At 51.3% G+C, this 18,389-nt stretch overlaps 1 protein-coding gene across 8 annotated transcripts in view; it reads left to right on the forward strand.

Annotated features, from left to right (window-relative positions):
- ttn.1 (titin, tandem duplicate 1) overlaps positions 1–18,389 on the forward strand; it is a 149,846-nt gene that overhangs the window by 26,823 nt on the left and 104,634 nt on the right. For 6 of the 8 annotated variants that reach the window (XM_083906943.1, XM_083906948.1, XM_083906944.1 and 3 more), the window contains exons 40-58: positions 4,883–5,161; positions 5,310–5,876; positions 6,017–6,298; positions 6,477–6,755; positions 6,840–7,121; positions 7,268–7,546; positions 7,628–7,915; positions 8,031–8,309; positions 8,407–8,688; positions 9,485–9,763; positions 9,894–10,172; positions 12,069–12,356; positions 12,679–12,957; positions 13,045–13,326; positions 13,402–13,680; positions 13,768–14,055; positions 14,156–14,434; positions 14,525–14,806; positions 14,896–15,174. In XM_083906943.1, coding sequence (XP_083763069.1) covers positions 4,883–5,161; positions 5,310–5,876; positions 6,017–6,298; positions 6,477–6,755; positions 6,840–7,121; positions 7,268–7,546; positions 7,628–7,915; positions 8,031–8,309; positions 8,407–8,688; positions 9,485–9,763; positions 9,894–10,172; positions 12,069–12,356; positions 12,679–12,957; positions 13,045–13,326; positions 13,402–13,680; positions 13,768–14,055; positions 14,156–14,434; positions 14,525–14,806; positions 14,896–15,174 — 5,631 coding nt within the window. Of the gene's footprint in view, positions 1–4,882; positions 5,162–5,309; positions 5,877–6,016; positions 6,299–6,476; positions 6,756–6,839; positions 7,122–7,267; positions 7,547–7,627; positions 7,916–8,030; positions 8,310–8,406; positions 8,689–9,484; positions 9,764–9,893; positions 10,173–12,068; positions 12,357–12,678; positions 12,958–13,044; positions 13,327–13,401; positions 13,681–13,767; positions 14,056–14,155; positions 14,435–14,524; positions 14,807–14,895; positions 15,175–17,810; positions 17,857–18,389 lie in introns of those variants that run through there. The other 2 variants (XM_083906949.1, XM_083906950.1) reach the window with 2 other exon arrangements.

The following is an 18,389-nucleotide window of genomic DNA, read 5'->3' on the forward strand; positions in this document are numbered from 1 at the left end:
TCATCGGTCTATGTGTTCGATCACCAGCTCGACGAGCACAGTCTGGTCATCAACAACGTCCAGAGGGAGTTGGAGGGCGAGTACAGCTGCAAGGTGGCAAACAGGTTCGGTCAGTCCACGTGCACGTCTTATCTGCACGTCCACGTGGACGCGTCGGAGAAAGGCGTCGTCCTGACGGGGAAAGCCCCGGAGTTCAGCCAGAGCATAGAGTCGACGCAGGTGTGCGAGGGAGGCGACGCCTCCTTCAGGTACGCGGTGAGCGGAGATCCACTGCCTCGGGTTCAGTGGCTCAGAGGCAGACTCCACATCCAGCCCAGCGGCTTCTGCATCATGGTGAACAATCCGGACGGATCGGGTCATCTTCACATCAAGGGCGTCCAACAGGAGCACGGCGGCGTCTACACGTGCACGGCCTCCAACGCACACGGCGAAGAGTCCTGCGCCGCGGAGCTGCTCGTCTTCGGGAAAGAGCAGCCGTTTGTGACCAAGACCGCGGGTTTAAAGTTTTCCATGACCCAGCAAAGCTCGGGGTCTCTGTTGCGCGACGAAAGAAGCCGCTCCGATCAGATGATCTACACCATCAGCACCAAAGACGGGCAGATTATTCCCAGCGAGGAGGCGGGGACGCTCCGGGATCTGGACATCTCTGCGGCCACTCTTCACCGAGAGCGGTTTACCCAGCAGGCGGCAGTCCTGCAGTCTCATGAGGTCCAGGAGAGGGTTTCTGCGGTTCCCACCCAGCCTGTCCAGGTCTCGGCCGTCCCCGTTAGGCAGCTCCACACGGCCTCCTTCTTATCGTCTGTGCAGGAGAGGCAGAAGATCACAGAGCAGCACTCTGAGCGCATCCTCAGCCCAGAGGTGGTCGAGCTCCAGTTAGCCAAAGAGCAGCCGTCCAGGCTCATGTCAGCCACGTCTGAACAGGTCCTCCCACTCACCACAGTGAGAGCCGAGGCTCTGACGGACCAGGTTCCAGAGCACATGAAGACCTCGGCTGAGCCCAGGCAGCTGGTTCTCGCTCCTCAGATAGAGTCGACTCTAGCCGTCCTCGACGAAAGGTCAGGTTTTGTTCGCAGGCCGGAGGAAGAGAAGGGTTTCAGGATCGCAGAAGGGGTTAGGATCTTATACTCGGCTCAGTACGCGGGTCAGCAGCCAATCACAGAGCGGCACTCTGAGCTGCTGCCAGCTGCAGACGCCGCCGTCCGACCCCTCGTCGAGAAAGAGACGGCCAAAGCAGAGGTGGCACCCGTGAGCGAGACTAGAGTGGTTTTATCCAAAGAGCGGAGTTTTGAGATCCGCAGACCAGAGCAGGAGAAAATCAACTCGTGCAAAGACGTTCTTTATAAGTCGGCTGTAGCTGCCGAAGAGAAGTATGAACTCCAGGCTGAGCGGGTAGGACAGGTGCCAGGTTTGGAATCCTCTGTACGTTTACAGCCTCAGCACGAGGGAGAGAGAGTCCTGAACCTGCAGGTCATCAGTAGTCAGGATATATTACAGTCTGAAGGAAGGTTCAGCAGCGAAAAGCCCAGCGTAGAGCAGGCCGAGGCCAGGAAGAGTCCAACTCTGCTGCATTCAGTGAGTCAGCAAGAGCAGAGGACTGTTGTCTGTGAGGGAACCTCACACTTAGCAGCAAAGACAGACGCTACGTCAGTTCGACCAAAGAAAGAACCGCCGCAAACAAAACACCTTCAGTCCGTTCATTCGCCAGCAGTTTTACCAAAGGAAGGCAAGCTTACCGTCACTAAACCCGACCAGCAGGTGGCAGCACAGAGGCAGGAAAAGGCCAAAAGGCACGCGGCTATTTCAGAGGAAAAGCGACAGATCACTGCAGATTTTCACAAAGATATGGATCGGGCAGCGAGCGGCGTTGAGCTGCAGCATCGCACTGAGCCCAGACCGTCCAGCGTCCTCGCCGTCTCCTCGCAAACCATGCAGCTCCCAAAAGAGCTGCCGTTCGCTGCTGATGTGAAACGACAGCGAGCGCTGATCCAGAAAGAGGACGACTGGAACGTCGTGCGGTCTTTGAACGTCACAGACACTCGGAGCCTCGAGGAGGGTCACACCGTTGCTCTCGGAACCGATGAGCAGTGCAGGCCTCAGGTAAAAACCGAGCCTAAAATCCCCAAAAGGCCCATTTTCATAGAGGAGAAGGCCGTGGCCACTGAGAGCTGCCGCGTCTTAGAAGCCGCCGAGCAAGACTTTGCAGTCCAGATTCAGGAGGGTCAGTCGCTGCGGCAGTCGGTGCTGCTGCAAGAAAAGCGGGTCATCGTCGGAGAACGTTCAGGCGAAATAGTTAAATCCGAGGGTTCGTCTGTGAGCGTTCTGACGCAGCCCAGACACGCTCTGTTTGTCCACGAGTCTCAGGACTCGCACGTTCTCCCTAAAGAACTCACCTTTGTTATCCCTGTTCCTAAACCGTCCACGGTGAACGTACGCCGTCAGCTCAGAGACGCCCTGCAGTCGGCCGTGGCCAGAGACCAGCCGCTCTTACTGGCCGACGTTGTAGGAAGGTTAGCCGCCGTGGAGGTGCAGGAGGTGAAGCTTCGGAAAGAGCCGAAACACGCCGCGCACACTTATCTGATCACGGCACCCGACGCTCCGATGGAGATCACGCTGTCGTTCGAGGGCGAGTACCCTCAGACGGCTGACCTCAGATCTGAGCTGCAGGCCGCTCTGCACGCCATGGTTTTCCAGGAGCAGCAGAGTCTGACTTCAGACCAGCCGGGCGCCGCGCAAACAGAGAAGCCCGGTAAAGTGCGGGTGACCACAGCCGCCTCCAAAGAGGTGATGTCATCCGTGGTGGACACGGTCACGGTGGCGGAGAGCGCGGTCGGCTTTCCTTCAACCGCGTCTCAGTCTGCGGCTCTCAAGACCGAAGAGAGGGCGTCGTTCAAAAGTGCGACCGTTAGGAGTCGAACTGAAATCTGTGAGTCGCGGAGGGAGGTCTCTGTGGGCGGGGCTTCTGTTCAGCAACGGGTGGACGTTACCGTCCACAGCCAGAGCAGAGAGGAGTTCCTGTCCGAGGCCGTGATGATCAGCGAGTCGATCAGCGAGTCTTCAGACACTCTGATAGATTCTCCTGCAGTCGTTGAGCCTCTGAGAGACGTCTGCGCTGAGGAAAACAGCGAGGCGACGTTTACCGCCACCATCAAACACGCCACCGGTGTCAGCTGGTTTTTCAACGGGCAGCTGGTGAAGTCTGGTAAAGAGTTCAAGTGTTCTACAGACGGTGACGCACACACACTGGTTATCAACAAGGTTGTGAAGCAGAGGCATCAAGGACAATATGTGTGTGAGGCCGAGAACGAAGCCGGCCGGACGACCACGTCTTCGAGACTCACTGTGGCCTCCAGAGGTTTGATGATGGGCATTTATTTGATTTCATCATCGACTAACTCAACAACACATTTTACCTTAGTCTGTAAACCTCAACTGTCACTCAGACTTTGACCATTTTGTATTTATGTCTTTTCAAATCAAAAAAACAAGTCTGGAGGTTTGAGGTTTTCACCAGACAAACATCCTCACTGTTCTCACTGCTCATTAGGGTTGGGTACTGTTCATATTTGAATCAGAACAGAACTGCTTCAGTAGCATCTCTCACTCAGTTTCCTTAAAGGTGAAGTAAGTAGTTTATAGTGACATCTAGAGGAGAGGCTGAAATTTACAACAAAGAACTGCTCCTCTGCTCACCCCCTCCCTTCCCTGAGCGCTACGGTATCCTCAGCCGGTCAAATGTCGTCCTCGTCGTCTTTCTCCGTGTCAGCAGACGAGGTTCTAGTTATTTATTCAGATGTATAAGTGTGTCTTTTGTAGAGCTGCAACTAAAGATTTTTTTCGTAATCGATTAATCTTTCGATTATTTTCTCGATTAATCGATGAATCGGTTGGTCCATAAAATGTCAGAAAATGTTAAAAAAACGTTGATCAGAAGCTGGAAATTATGATGTTGATTCAAAATGATTCAGTTTTAATGATTTCTTTGTTATGTGGAGCAAAGAAACCAAGAAAATATCCACATTTAAGAAGCTGAAACAATCAGAAATCTTGAAAAAATCTTCAAATCGATTATCGATTATCAAAATAGTTGCCGATTAATTTAGTAATCAATTAATAATCGATTCATTGATTCATCGTTTCAGCTCTAATCTTTTCTATATCGTATTAGCTCCGTCAGTGGAGGCGGGACTTCCGCTACAAGTAAAGCGACGCTTGATTTGTTCTCTCGCGTTTGTCCTTACAGGCTCCTGTAGAAACATGGCGTCTCTCTGCTAACAGTGGCTATGCAACAGCGGCCCACGACCATGTTATTTTACATGGCTTTTTGAAACGCTACGAAAATTAAACAAAAACTATTATACGGCGACGAGACAATGAAGGAGCACATAATATGTATAAAAAAGTGGATTTTAGGTTATATAAACCCATAAATACTACACAGTGTCCCTTTAAGCTGTTTTCAAACTGTGCAGATAAATTTGTGTCTCAATATGGACAAAGCAGAAGGATGTTATCTTAGAGTGAGAGATGTTCACGACAGCAGGAGAATCTCTGGAGAATCTTAGTCCAGATTTAGTTTGGTTTGGTTTGGTTTGGTACCCATCCCTACTGCTCAGACACCTTCATGTCATCACCACGTCCTCCAGAGAAACCACCCTTTAAACCTTCATTCATCCTGGTCCACTCCTGTCTCTGCACGCTTTCTCCTTCCTGCTCACAGAAACATCTTCATCCTAAACCAAATGTCATCATCCTCTGTGTTTTCATCCCAGGTTCACTTCATCATCATCACCACCACCACCTTCATCATCTTCTCTGTTTCTTCCTCTTGTCGTGTGTGTTACGACGTTAATTGTTTTTCTTTTTTTATCTTCCTCTCTTGCAGCGAGACCTGTGTTCAGGCACAGGATTGAACCCTTGGAGGTCAACATCGGCCATCACGCCAAGTTTGAGTGTGAGACCGAGGACGCTCCCAACGTGAGCTTCAAGTGGTTCAAAGACGGAAACGCCATCAAAGAAGGCGACAAGTACCGCATTATCAGTCGCTTCAGCACTTCGTCGATGGATCTGCTGACGCCGACCAAGGAGGACAGCGGTGAATACACCTGCAGGGCGTCCAACCAGCACGGCAGCGATGAATGCTCTGCCGCGCTCATCGTCACAGGTAGGAACGACGCGTTGTTTCTCTTCTCTTCTTCTTCTTGGCTGGTTGATGTTGGAGCTGTTGTGGTGATCCATGAACTGTCCATGACTGGTGCTTTGGCCCCGGTTCATGTACGACTAACGTTGTCTTTCTCCCTGGATTCCTATAGAGAAATATCCCCCTGCCTTTGTGAGTAAACCTGACCCTCAGACTGTGTTTGTGGGTAAGAGGGCAGTGATTGAGTGTGTCATAATGGGCTCGGCTCCTCTGAACGTCGTCTGGCTCAAAGACGACCAGGCCTTGCCCAAAGAGCCGAAACGCGTCCGAACCTCTTGTGAAAAGAATAAACACACTCTTGAGATCGGTCAGCTGGAGACGGCTGACCGGGGGCTCTACGTCTGCAGAGCGTCCAACGACGTCGGCGCCGACGAGTGCGGCATGGAGCTGCGTGTGATCGACAAGCCCAGCTTTGTCAAGCCGCTGGGTCCCGTGGCCGCCGTGGTCGGCGCTCCCCTGCACCTGGAGTGTCAGGTGGACGAGGACACGGGAGTGAGTGTGACGTGGACCAGAGACGGACGCAAAGTCCACCAGTCTCCCGACTGTAAACTGTCCTTCGAGGATAAGACGGTCACTCTTGGTATTCTAAAGACCACGCTGAGAGATTGTGGGAACTTTGTGTGCACGGTGACAAACGAGGCCGGGAGTGCGACATGCTCCACTCTGGTGAAGGTTCAAGGTAAGATCTTGATTTTCACGGAAATGAACATTGTCAGATTTGAAAATGTACTTAACACCTTTAACATCTTTCATCTGCTGCGTTGTTTCTGTTTATCTTTGACCTAACGTGGGCTCTTTTAAAACCGTGCACCTCCGCAGAGCCGCCAGTCTTTGTAAAGAGGCTGGAGGGCACCACCGTGTGGAAACAGGGCGGCACTGCACGGCTGCAGTGCTCCGTCAAAGGTTCCCCCGAGCTTCACACCACTTGGTTCTTTAATAACAGCGAGCTGTCAGCAGGGGGCAGACATGGCATCAGCCTGAAGGAGGGCGTTGCCACTCTTGAGATTCAGGATGTGTCGCTGAGTGACAGCGGAAATTACACCTGTGAGGTTCTCAATGAGTCTGGCTGTGAAAGCTGCAGCACTAAAGCCACGGTCAAAGGTGTGTACGCAGAGCTCTGTTTGCTGTTGTTAAGCAATGCATCCACTAGAGGGCAGTGAGTCAAAAAGATGTTATTAGCGTTCAGAAGAGAATTCAGTTTTCTTTGCACACGAGCGACGTAAACACACATTTATCGCAGTCGAGTCTTCAGGCGTCTAACGTCTACGTTCCTCTGTAGCGCCGCCGTCTTTCAAAAAGGAGTTAGCGCCCGTGGAGGCCGTGCGAGGATCCGTGGCCGTGCTGGAGTGTGAACTCGCGGGTTCCACGCCGTTCGAGGTGTCCTGGAAAAAGAACAAGAAGCGCGTGTCCACAGATAAGAAGTTCAGGATAGTGATGCAGGGTTTCCTGACCTCTCTGGAGATCCACGCGTTTGAGAGCGCCGACGCCGGCGAGTACGAGTGCGCCGTGTCCAACGAGGTCGGCTCGGCTACGTCAAAGTCGGCGGCTAAACTGAGAGGTCAGTGATGAGCGCAGTCTATGAACGCAGGTACGATAGCTAGGGCTGCGACAGTCGCTCACGTCACTGTGACTGTTCTTTCAGAACCGCCGGTGTTTTCAAAGAGGGTCGAGAGCGCCACGGCGGTGCTGGGTAACACGGTGAAACTCCAGGGGAGCGTGAAAGGCTCCGCTCCCATCGCCGTGAAGTGGATGAAAGACTCTGAGCTGCTCAGGGACGACGATCCAAACGTTCACATGAGCTTTGAGAACAACGTCGTCTGCATTTCCTTCTCCTGTGTTGAGATCAAACACGGAGGGAAGTTCACGTGCCTCGCCGAGAACGAGGCCGGGCAGCAGAAATGTGAAGCCGTGTTAACCGTTCAAGGTCAGTTACCTTTGCCAAATACTGTACCTTTGCAGTTAAAGGGATAGTTCAGGGGTTTCCAAGCGCAAACATAAACCCCCAACTATCACTTTAAGAGATTAAGAGATTATTCTCTCCTCTTAAAATAAAACGTGTTGTTATTTTAGAACCAGCCATGATCTTAGAGAAAGCAGAGTCCATCAGCGTCACCGCCGGAGAATCAGCCACTTTGGGCTGCACCATTTCAGGAAGTCCAGAACTGAAGGTCAAGTGGTTTAAAGACGGGAGGGAGATGATCAGCGGCCGTAAATATAAGATGATGGTGAAGGAAAACACCGCCATATTAAAGATCCTCTCGGCCGACAAAGGAGACACGTCGGAATACAAGATGGAGGTTTCCAATAAAGTGGGCAAAGACGAGTGCACCTGCGCCGTCACCGTTATAGGTCAGTTTACCGAGTCGTCGTGTGTGAAGGTTCCAGCGAAGGTTCCAGAGTTTACATGTTTGACGTGTTTGTTTGACGCAGATCGCGCCGTTCCGCCGTCCTTCACCAAAAGTCTGAAGAAAGTGGACGCGAACATCGGCGGCAGCGTCACGCTGCAGTGCCGAGTCTCCGGCTCTCAGCCGATGCTCGTTCGTTGGTTCAGAGACGATAGAGAAATCCGCAGCGACGACAAATATCAGGTGGACTTCAGCGAGAGCACCGCCTCTGTGGTGATCGTCGGCCTGAACCAGAGCGACGGTGGAGTTTATACGTGTCGAGCCTCCAACGACGCTGGCGAAAAGGAGACCAGCGGCGCTCTGTCCGTCAAAGGTCAGAGCGGAAATAAAAACCTGAGATTAAAAAAAAAATGATTTTATCAATGACTGAAGCTTATTTGTTTTAAACATTGATGTTGTTTTTGCCTCCCTTCAATAAATAACTCCAGAACCTCCGGCGTTTACGGTGAAACCTGAGTCCCAGGACTCTTCACCGGGTTCCAACATTGTCCTCAAATCAGCCTTCACTGGATCAGCTCCTCTGGTCATTAAGTGGTTCAAAGAGGAGAAAGAGATATTCACTGGAGGAAAGTGTTTCATAAAGAAAGAGTCTTCATTCAGCTCTTTGGAGCTCAACGCTGTCAAATCCAGCGATTCTGGTAAATACACATGTCAAGTGTCCAACGACGCCGGGAAGGTGGACTGCACGGCGGCGCTCTTTGTGAAAGGTGCCGTTTGATTCTTTTGTGTTTCATTCTTAGCTGTTTTACTCGCTCACTGTCTCTTTGAATTAACCTCTTCCTCTGACTAACTTTGAATTCACAGAAGCCCCAAAGTTCACCATGACGCTCGAGCCGTCGCTGCTGCTGAGAAGCGCGCAGCCCCTGAAGCTGTCGTGCAAAGTGCAGGGAACTCCCGTGATCGCGGTCACGTGGTCGAAAGACGGCTCGGAGATCACGGGCGACCGCAGACGCGTGACGTCTTTTGACGGCTCGGTAGCGTCTCTGGAGGTAGAAGACTGCTCCGTAGAAGACGGCGGACAGTACGTCTGCGTGGCCTCCAGCGAGGCCGGCAGAGACGAGTGCAGCAGCTCGGTGACCGTGAGAGGTGAATCCTTTACTTTGACTGACGTCAGACCTGGTCTAACCTGGTCCAACCTGGTCCGACCTGGTCCACGTTCTTCTTTAACATGTTCACGGCTGACTGGAGGTCATGTTCTGATCTTTGCTTTAACCCAACAGACTCTGTATCATCATAAAAACTTAGTGAACTTTGAGTAAATGTTCTTCAGCGGTTCCTCAGACCTAAACCTAGACCTACATGTTTTTATTTGAACTTTAAAGACCAATCCATACTTTCCACATCTGTAGTCTGGGCCCCAGACCACACAAGTATATTCAGGTCTAATTGGACTGTACCACCTGGTCTCTGACTGGTGATATTCAGGACCAGAATTATACTGAGACCAAGACCAAGGCAGGTGAAGACAAGTGCTCCTCCTCAGTCTTAATCTGTCTTGATTTAGTCCCTGAATGTCACTCCAATTTTATTTCTATACTCTTAGAAATAAGGGTTCCAAAAGGGTTCTTCTACAAGGCCTGAGGTTCTACCTGGAGCCATTTGCTTCTGAAAAACCCTTTCCCGAAGAAAGGGTTTTTGGAAACGCTAACGGTTCCAGTAAGAACCATTTTGATCCAGAGAACCCTTTAAAACCCCCAGAAAAAATGGTTCTCCTGTGAGGACAAGACGAAGAACCTTATATGGTTCTACTGAAAACTTTTATTTCTAAGAGTGGACCAGAGTGTGTGATGTGGATGCCCTGAACATCTAAAGGAGCTGTGTGGACCAGACTGGCTGCACGAGACCAGAACCTTCTAACATCCACCATCTGTTCTCTTTGTAGAGCCTCCAGTGTTTGTGAGGTCTTTTGAATCAGCAGAGGTTATGAAGGGTTCTGCTGTGCTCTTGGAAGGAACCGTTTCAGGTTCGCTTCCTTTCGAAGTCAGTGTTTTCGTCAACGATAAACTGATCAGAAACGACAAAAAGCACAAAATCAGCCTGGAAAATGACACGGTCACTGTTGAGGTGAAGGACTGTGATAGTGGAGACGCTGGAACGTATCAGTGCTCAGTGGTGAACGATGTCGGAGAGACGTCTTGTTCTTGCCAGATTTCACTGAAAGGTCAGTCACAGTGTTGTTGTTGTTGTTGTTGCATGTCGTTGTTGTTGTCCAATGTTTCCATGAGTTTCCATGTGTTTGAGGTCTTTAAATCCAGGAAACCTGACCATGACCTTTGACCTTCTCTCATCAGAACCACCGTCATTTGTTCAGAGACTAGAGGACATGTCCGTTATTGTGGGCTCTGAGGTCTCTATGAGGTGCATGTTGTCTGGGTCGCTGCCCATGACTTTCACCTGGACGAAGGACGATCACGAGCTCACGGAGGACGAGCATTTTAAAATGTCCTCCGACGGCACGAGCGCCGCGTTGACATTGAGAGACGCTCAGTTGTTGCACGGAGGCAAATATGTTTGTCAGGCTCAGAACCGAGCCGGGACCCAGCGAAGCAGCGCCGTGCTCGCAGTCACAGGTTTGTATGATGTTTCACTGATGTGTGATGTTTTCACTGCCGTGGCTTTCCTGTTTCACTGTTGTGTCGAGCTTCTGTCTGTGTGTAATATTAGCTGATTCACCCGTGGATCACCGTGTCGTCACAGAACGAGTATCACAGAGCATGTAAAGGCGGTCAGCGTGACTCGGGGCGACCCGGCGTCTCAGGCTAACTAACAAACAAACAAACAAACAAATGTCCACCAGAGTTAAATTTCTGTATCCGTGTGTGACATCTCGTCTACTTTATATCGTCCAGACCTGGCAATTTACAGAAAAAGAACCAAGTCAGATAGAAAGTATATGGCACGGTTTCTTGGTGAGTGGTTAATGGTGACGAGGGATGGCGCTTCGTATTATCTAATGAAGACCTTACGCCGCGTTACCAACACAAGGCCTGTAAGAGATTTCTGCTTCAAAACAACATCTGCAGTATCTTATCTCATATGTGTAGGATGGTCAAGGCAGATATCCGCTAGGATTGGACTCCTAACAAATAAGGAGAATGATGATGATAGACGGGCACAAAGTCCTGTGTCTCTAGTGGACACACTCAAGTCGGGGTAAAAGTCCTGGAAACCCAGGAGACGTTGGCTCGTATCGCTGTGTAGTTGCCAATCAGGTTGGAAGCTGCAGCAGCTTTGTCTCTTAAAGCGGAACTGGACCGGAAGTTCCTATTAACGCTGTGTTTTTTAGTGTGTATCTGCGTCATTACCTTGTTTACGAAGCCCTGAAGGTTCTAAACAAACAGTTCAGCCACTGCTGAGAACACCCGGTGGAGTAAAGACGGTCAAGCGTTAGCGTTGAGTAGAAAACGTCGCCTCTCGTACGAGAACAACCTCGGCTCTTTAAGCATCCAGAGCTGTCGGCCGGAAGACGGCGGACTGTACCGTTTTGAAGCCGCTAACTCTGTGGGAACGTGCAGCTGTGAAATTGAGCTGGTTGTTTTAGGTCGGTGAAATATTCTTTTACAAAATCTTGAGCTGCGGGTCTTTTCTTACTTCCTTTCTTTCTTTCACTGACTCTTAATGTTTGATGCTGTTTTTAAACAGAAGAACTCGTTCCTCCGACGTTTGTGAGGAAGTTAACGAACGTTCAGGTAGTTCTGGGTTCACCGGTGACGATGGAATGCCGAGTGTCTGGTTCTGTCCCGTTCTCGGCCGAATGGAGCAAAGGGAAACGGAGAATCACAGCGAGCTCCAAACACAAACTTCTGAGCGCTGACGATTCCGTGTCGCTGGAGTTTGTTCTGACTGAAGCTTCCGACACGGGAGAATATTCCTGCAGAGTCACAAACTCGGCCGGCAGCTGCGCGTGCAGCGCCGTTCTGACCGCTAAAGGTTAGCGTTCACGGTTTATAGGTCAGAGTTGACTTCTTTTTTCTCAGTTCCTTCATCTTGTTTTACCTTGTGGTTTTAGTGCCACCGACGTTCACGTCTGAACCGCAGAGTCAGACGGTTCTTCCTCAATCTGCCGTGGTCTTCAGGAGCGTCTTTGAAGGCACGCCGCCGTTTACCGTCGCGTGGTTAAAGAGCGGCGGCCAAGTGGTCGCGGGGTCGAACTGCGTCCTCCGACAGGAGACGTATTCTTCGTCCGTAGAGCTTTGCTCAGTGGAGGCCGTGCACGGCGGGATTTACTCGTGCCGGATCAGCAACGAAGCCGGCGAGGCCACATGTGCGGCAGAGTTGTTGGTGAAAGGTTGGACTGCTCTTTTTTGTTTTGTCCACCAATTCCATCTTTTATTTTTCATCTTTTTTTTTACCAAATCATCCTCTTTGTTAAGATCACGCCTTCATCCTCTATCCATCGCCGTCACGCTCCGCTCTCCCTCTCTCATGTTAACACCGTCTCTTTCTTCTTTCTTCTGACTTTTCAGCGCCTCCTCAGTTCGTCCTCAAACTGCCTCCCACCACCTTCGTGAAGCAGGGCGAGGGACACCGTTTCGAGTGCAAGCTGAAGAGCTCGCACTCGGTCAACGTGAGCTGGTACAAAAACGACCAGCAGTTAAACCACGGAGGAAACTGTAAAATAACGCTCGCCGCCGACGACGCGACGGCGTCCCTGCAGCTGCTCGCCGCGCGCCTGGAGGATAACGGCGTCTACAGCTGCGAGGCCCGTAACTCTGCCGGCTTCACCAGCTGCAGCAGCGTTCTCGCAGTCCAAGGTCAGATATCGATGATAATGTGTCGCCGTTACTTTGCATGAAAGATCTCCACATGACGGGAATCTGGTTTAGCATGATACTTAGCGCTAGGTCTTTTTTCCTGGTTTTGAAGAAGTGAGCGACTGTTTCTGACTTTAACGTACGTCTGACCTCCACGTGACCTTCCCTCCCACTACAGCATGAACGTTAGCTAATGATCTTTGTTTTTTTTTATTCCCATCGTTACTTCTTCGGATCCTCGAGCATGGACTGAACCTCAGCATGACCTTCACGACCTTCACGACTGATTTTCCACTTAACGAATTTCACTGTATTTTCACAGAGCCTCCGTCTTTTACTAAAACTCCGAGCCCAGTGGAGGGCGTCGCTGGCAAAGACGCCAGCCTTCACTGTGAGATGTGCGGAACTCCGCCTCTTAAGGTCAGCTGGTACAAAAACAAAAGCCCCTTAAAGGAGACCAGGAAACATAAGATGGTCAGTGAAGGCAGCTCCGCGACGCTGCACATCATGAAGCTGGAGCAGGGCGACGCAGGCCAGTACGAGTGCTGCGTCGCCAACGACGTCGGAAGAAATTCTTGCCAAACTTCGGTCACGATCAAAGGTCAGTACAGAACCGTGTTTGTCAGCAGGTCTCGGTGCTCTCTCTCTCTCTTCACCTGATCTCATCCATGTGTCTGCTCTCGCTCAGAACAACCGGCGTTTGTCCAGAAGCTGGTTGATCAGTCGGTGAGAGCTGGCGAGCAGCTCACGCTCACGGCCAGAGTCAAAGGCTCAGAGCCGCTGACCGTGTCCTGGCTTCAGGACAAAGATCACGTCCTCCGAGACGGAGACAACCGGAGGATCACGTTCGAGAACGGCGTGGTCACGCTGGTCGTTCCCCACGCGGACTCCACCACAGGTGGCAAATACACCTGCCAGGTCAAGAACGACTCTGGCGTCGCAGAGTCCGTCTCCCAAATCACGGTTCTAGGTTTGTAACATCCGCACCTCGCTGATGGTGTCGGCGTTCATTTGGCATAAATGTCTCCCTCCCTCGTTTTTCTAGAACCAGCAGCAGTCGTGGATAGCCCCGAGTCTTTGAGTGTGATGTCGGGAGAGAACGTGACTCTGGAAGTCAGAGTTTCCGGTTCTCCAGAACTGAAGTGTAAGTGGTTTAAGGACAACAAAGAGATCTGCGCTGGTGTCAAGTACCAGACGTCTTTGTCAAAGAAGGTGTCCACCCTGAAGATTCGCTCTGCTGACAAAGCGGATGCTGGAGAATATCAGTTTGAGGTTTCAAACCATGTCGGCGCAGCCACGTGTGTGACTAAGCTCACGGTCTCAGGTTGGTCTTTTGATATGTGGATTCTTTGAGATCAGCGCTGAGCTCAGAAATGCTCTCTAACATGTTTTTTTTTTTTTGACGATATAGATAAGTTGATTCCTCCGAGTTTCATAAGGAAGCTGAGAGACGCTCACCTTGTTGCGGGTAAGCCCGGTGAGATGGAGTGTAAGGTCACCGGCTCGGCACCTTTGACTACCTCCTGGTTCCACGACGGCCAGGAGATCCGAGCAGGAGCAAACTATGACATTAGCTGCTGCGATAACAGCTGCAAACTGGTTCTTCCCACCATAACGATGTCAGACGCAGGTAAATACACCTGTAAAGCTGTGAACGCCGCAGGAGCCAGTGAAACCAGCGCGTCCATCAAAGTCACAGGTCAGTAGGTGTGAAAACAAAAAGCCCGGGGGATCAAACACAAACTCAAATCAGCGCCGATCGACAATTCATCGTCTTTTTTTAAATTTATTTCAACCAGAACCTCCGTCTTTTGAGGAAAAACCCAAAGCGGCGGAAACGCTGCAGGGCAACAATGTGTCTTTCTCAGCCAAAGTGAGAGGCAGCGCCCCCCTGAGGGTGAAATGGTTCAGAGGAGCCAAAGAAGTGCAGCACGGACGGCGCTACGAGATCAGCTTGAGGCACAACGTGGCGACGTTGGTTCTCGTCGGCGTGGAGGCGTCACAGGCAGGAGAGTACACCTGTCAGGTCATCAACGACGCAGGGAAGGAAAGCTGCGAAGTTGACCTGTTTGTCAAAGGTTTGTCTTTTTTTTCACCTGCTTTGGAAATGAAATGAGTGTAACTGATGATGATGATGATGATGATGATGATGCCGATGCCTCTCTCAGAACCCGCCCGCTTTGTCAAGAAGCTTCGCGACGTTTCCTTCGAGAAGGGAAAGCCGCTGAGGCTGGAGGTCACGTTCACCGGGAGCCCCTCGGTGAACGTGTCCTGGAGGAAGGACGCTGAAGCTGTCTGGGCTTCGTACCGGTACAACGTCATCACCGCCGACTCCTCCTGCATCCTGGAGGTTCTTAACACGGACAGTTTGGACGCGGCGGGTAGATACTCTTGCGAGGTCGACAACGGATTCGGAAGCGACAAATGCGACGCTCACGTGTCCATTCTAGGTAAAAATGAAATGTTTGTGGTAAAGAGTTTATATTCGAGGCCATTTGTCGTCGTAATTAATCGTCATAATCACCATGTTTCACTCCAGAGCGACCGTACTTTGTCGAACACATGGAGCCAGTGGAGGTGACGGCGGGACAGCCGCTCACGCTGAAATGCCGCGTAGCGGGAACGCCGGACATTTCCGTCGCTTGGTTCAAAGGTGACGGAAAGTTGCGCCGCTCCGACTCTTGCTCCATGGAGTTCGCAGACGGCGTCGCATCCTTGCACCTCCTCGCAGCCGCCGAGCTGGATCACGGCGAGTACGTCTGCAAGGCCGAGAACCGGGTCGGTTCTGCCGCCAGCAGCTGTAACGTGACAGTGAAAGGTGATGCTTGTTTTTCTATACGTAAACATTTCTGTGGCCGGTTTCTGTTTCAGGATTTCAGGTTTTCAGCGATTCATCCTCGGCTTACTCTCGTTAATGTGCTTTCTCATCATTTCATAATTTCTCATCATCACAGCAGCTTAGCAGTGCATGGCCACCGCTAAAAATGTCCACATTTCTAACATTGCTTGACTCATTGCTTCCCTCAGAACCCGTGCGCTTTGTCAAGAAGCTGGACGACACGACTTTCCGTGTCGGTCGGCCGCTGAAACTCGTCTGCTCGTACGCCGGCAGTCAGCGGGTCTGCGTCACGTGGAAGAAAGACGACAAGCTGATCTGGGCGTCGTATCTGTATAACGTTAGAACCACAGACTCCACCTGCTCTCTGGACGTCCTGAACAGCGACAGAGACGACGCAGCCGGAACGTACACTTGCGAAATCTCCAACACGGTTGGAAGCGACGTCTGCCACGCTCGTGTCAGCATAGGTAACTTCACGGACGCCAACGTGCTTTTAATTCATCGGTTTACTGTTGACTGCATGAGCTCCACATCCTGCCTGCTAGCATGAACTCACGTAGGCTACATGCGACTAATCGGCCGTTTACCAGACTCTGTCAGAGAGCTGGACGGACACGTGTTTCACGTTCAGATAAACCTTTAAACCTCAGCTGCACAAACTCCAGAAAGAGTGAGCATGAGCTGGAACGAGGACGGAAAACTACGATGGGTTTGATAGCACACACACTCGCACACACAAATAAAATGCATCATCGTTGTTATCAGAGAAGATGCTCATGGACAACCGTTTGTTTTGTGCATGGAGTATTGGATGGACTCGTCTGGACACAGCGCCGCCTCCTGGTCTTCCGTGTTTTTTCTTTGACTCATGCCAACGTTACTTCTCCCAGAACCTGTACGATTTGTCAAGATACTGAAGGACGTCTGCCACCAAGTGGGCAAACCTCTGCGGCTGGAGTGTTCGTACTCGGGCGGTCGACGAGTCAACGTCACGTGGAAGAAAGACGATAAGCTCATTTGGGCGTCGTACCAGTACAACGTGACGACCACCGCGTCCTGCTGCGCTCTGGACGTCCTCAACAGCGACAGGGAGGCGGCGGCGGGAAAGTACACTTGCGAAATTTCCAACGCAGGAGGAAGCGACGTCTGCCACGCTCGTGTCAGCATAGGTAACTTCACAAACGGCATGTGCTTTCAATTCATCGACGAACTGAGTGATCGCTCGTTCGAGGCGAGACGACTGCATGAGCTCCACATCCTGCCTGCTAGCATGAGCTCACGTAGGCTACATGCGACTAATCGGCCGTTTACCAGACTCTGTCGAAGAGCTGGACGGACGAGTGTTTCACGTTCAGATAAACCTTTAAACCTCAGCTTTACGAACTCCAGAAAGAGTGAGCATGAGCTGGAACGAGGACGGAAAACTACGATGGGTTTGATAGAAGCTCCACGTAAAGACCGATGACACACTGACTGTAGACGCAATAAATGAGCAAACATCTCCAACAACAACACAATAAAAGCCCTCACATTGATTTTCCAGCATCAGAACCTTCAAGTCAGGATAAAGAACCGTTTGTTTTGTGCATGGAGTATTGGATGGACTCGTCTGGACACAGCGCCGCCTCCTGGTCTTCCGTGTTTTTTGCTTTTGACTCATGCCAACGTTACTTCTCTCAGAACCTGTGCGATTTGTCAAGAAGCTGATGGACGTCTGCCACCAAGTGGGCAAACCTCTGCGGCTGGAATGCTCGTACTCGGGCGGTCGGCGAGTCGACGTCACGTGGAAGAAAGACGATAAGCTCATTTGGGCGTCGTACCAGTACAACGTGACGACCACCGCGTCCTGCTGCGCTCTGGACGTCCTCAACAGCGACAGGGAGGCGGCGGCGGGAAAGTACACTTGCGAAATTTCCAACGCAGGAGGAAGCGACGTCTGCCACGCTCGTGTCAGCATAGGTAACTTCACAAACGGCATGTGCTTTCAATTCATCGACGAACTGAGTGATCGCTCGCTCGAGGCGAGACGACTGCATGAGCTCCACATCCTGCCTGCTAGCATGAACTCACGTAGGCTACATGCGACTAATCGGCCGTTTACCAGACTCTGTCGAAGAGCTGGACGGACACGTGTTTCACGTTCAGATAAACCTTTAAACCTCAGCTGCACGAACTCCAGAAAGAGTGAGCATGAGCTGGAACGAGGACGGAAAACTTTGATGGGTTTGATATCACACACACTAGTACACACAGATAAGAAGATGCTCATGGACAACCGTTTGTTTTGTGCATGGAGTATTGGATGGACTCGTCTGGACACAGCGCCGCCTCCTGGTCTCCCGTGTTTTTTTCTTTGACTCATGCCAACGTTACTTCTCTCAGAACCTGTACGATTTGTCAAGAAACTGGAGGACGTCCGCCACCAAGTGGGCAAACCTCTGCGGCTGGAGTGTTCGTACTCGGGCGGTCGGCGAGTCAACGTCACGTGGAAGAAAGACGATAAGCTCATTTGGGCGTCGTACCAGTACAACGTGACGACCACCGCGTCCTGCTGCGCTCTGGACGTCCTCAACAGCGACAGGGAGGCGGCGGCGGGAAAATACACTTGCGAAATTTCCAACGCAGGAGGAAGCGACGTCTGCCACGCTCGTGTCAGCATAGGTAACCTCACAAACGGCATGTGCTTTCAATTCATCGACGAACTGAGTGATCGCTCGTTCGAGGCGATACGACTGCATGAGCTCCACGTCCTGCCTGCTAGCATGAACTCATGTAGGCTACATTCGACTAATCGGCCGTTTACCAGACTCTGTCGAAGAGCTGGACGGACACGTGTTTCACGTCCAGATAAACGTTTAAACCTCAGCTGCACGAACTCCAGAAAGAGTGAGCATGAGCTGGAACGAGGACGGAAAACTATGATGGGTTTGATATCACACACACTAGTACACACAGATAAGAAGATGCTCATGGACAACCGTTTGTTTTGTGCATGGAGTATTGGATGGACTCGTTTGGACACAGCGCCGCCTCCTGGTCCTGGTCTTCCGTGTTTTTGCTTTTGACTCATGCCAACGTTACTTCTCTCAGAATCCGTGCGATTTGTCAAGAAACTGGAGGACGTCCGCCACCAAGTGGGCAAACCTCTGAGGCTGGAGTGTTCGTACTCGGGCGGTCGGCGAGTCGATGTCACG

This window comes from Microchirus variegatus, assembly GCF_963457635.1.
Source record: "Microchirus variegatus genome assembly, chromosome: 20".
In the NCBI taxonomy this organism is placed as follows: Eukaryota; Metazoa; Chordata; class Actinopteri; order Pleuronectiformes; family Soleidae; genus Microchirus; species Microchirus variegatus.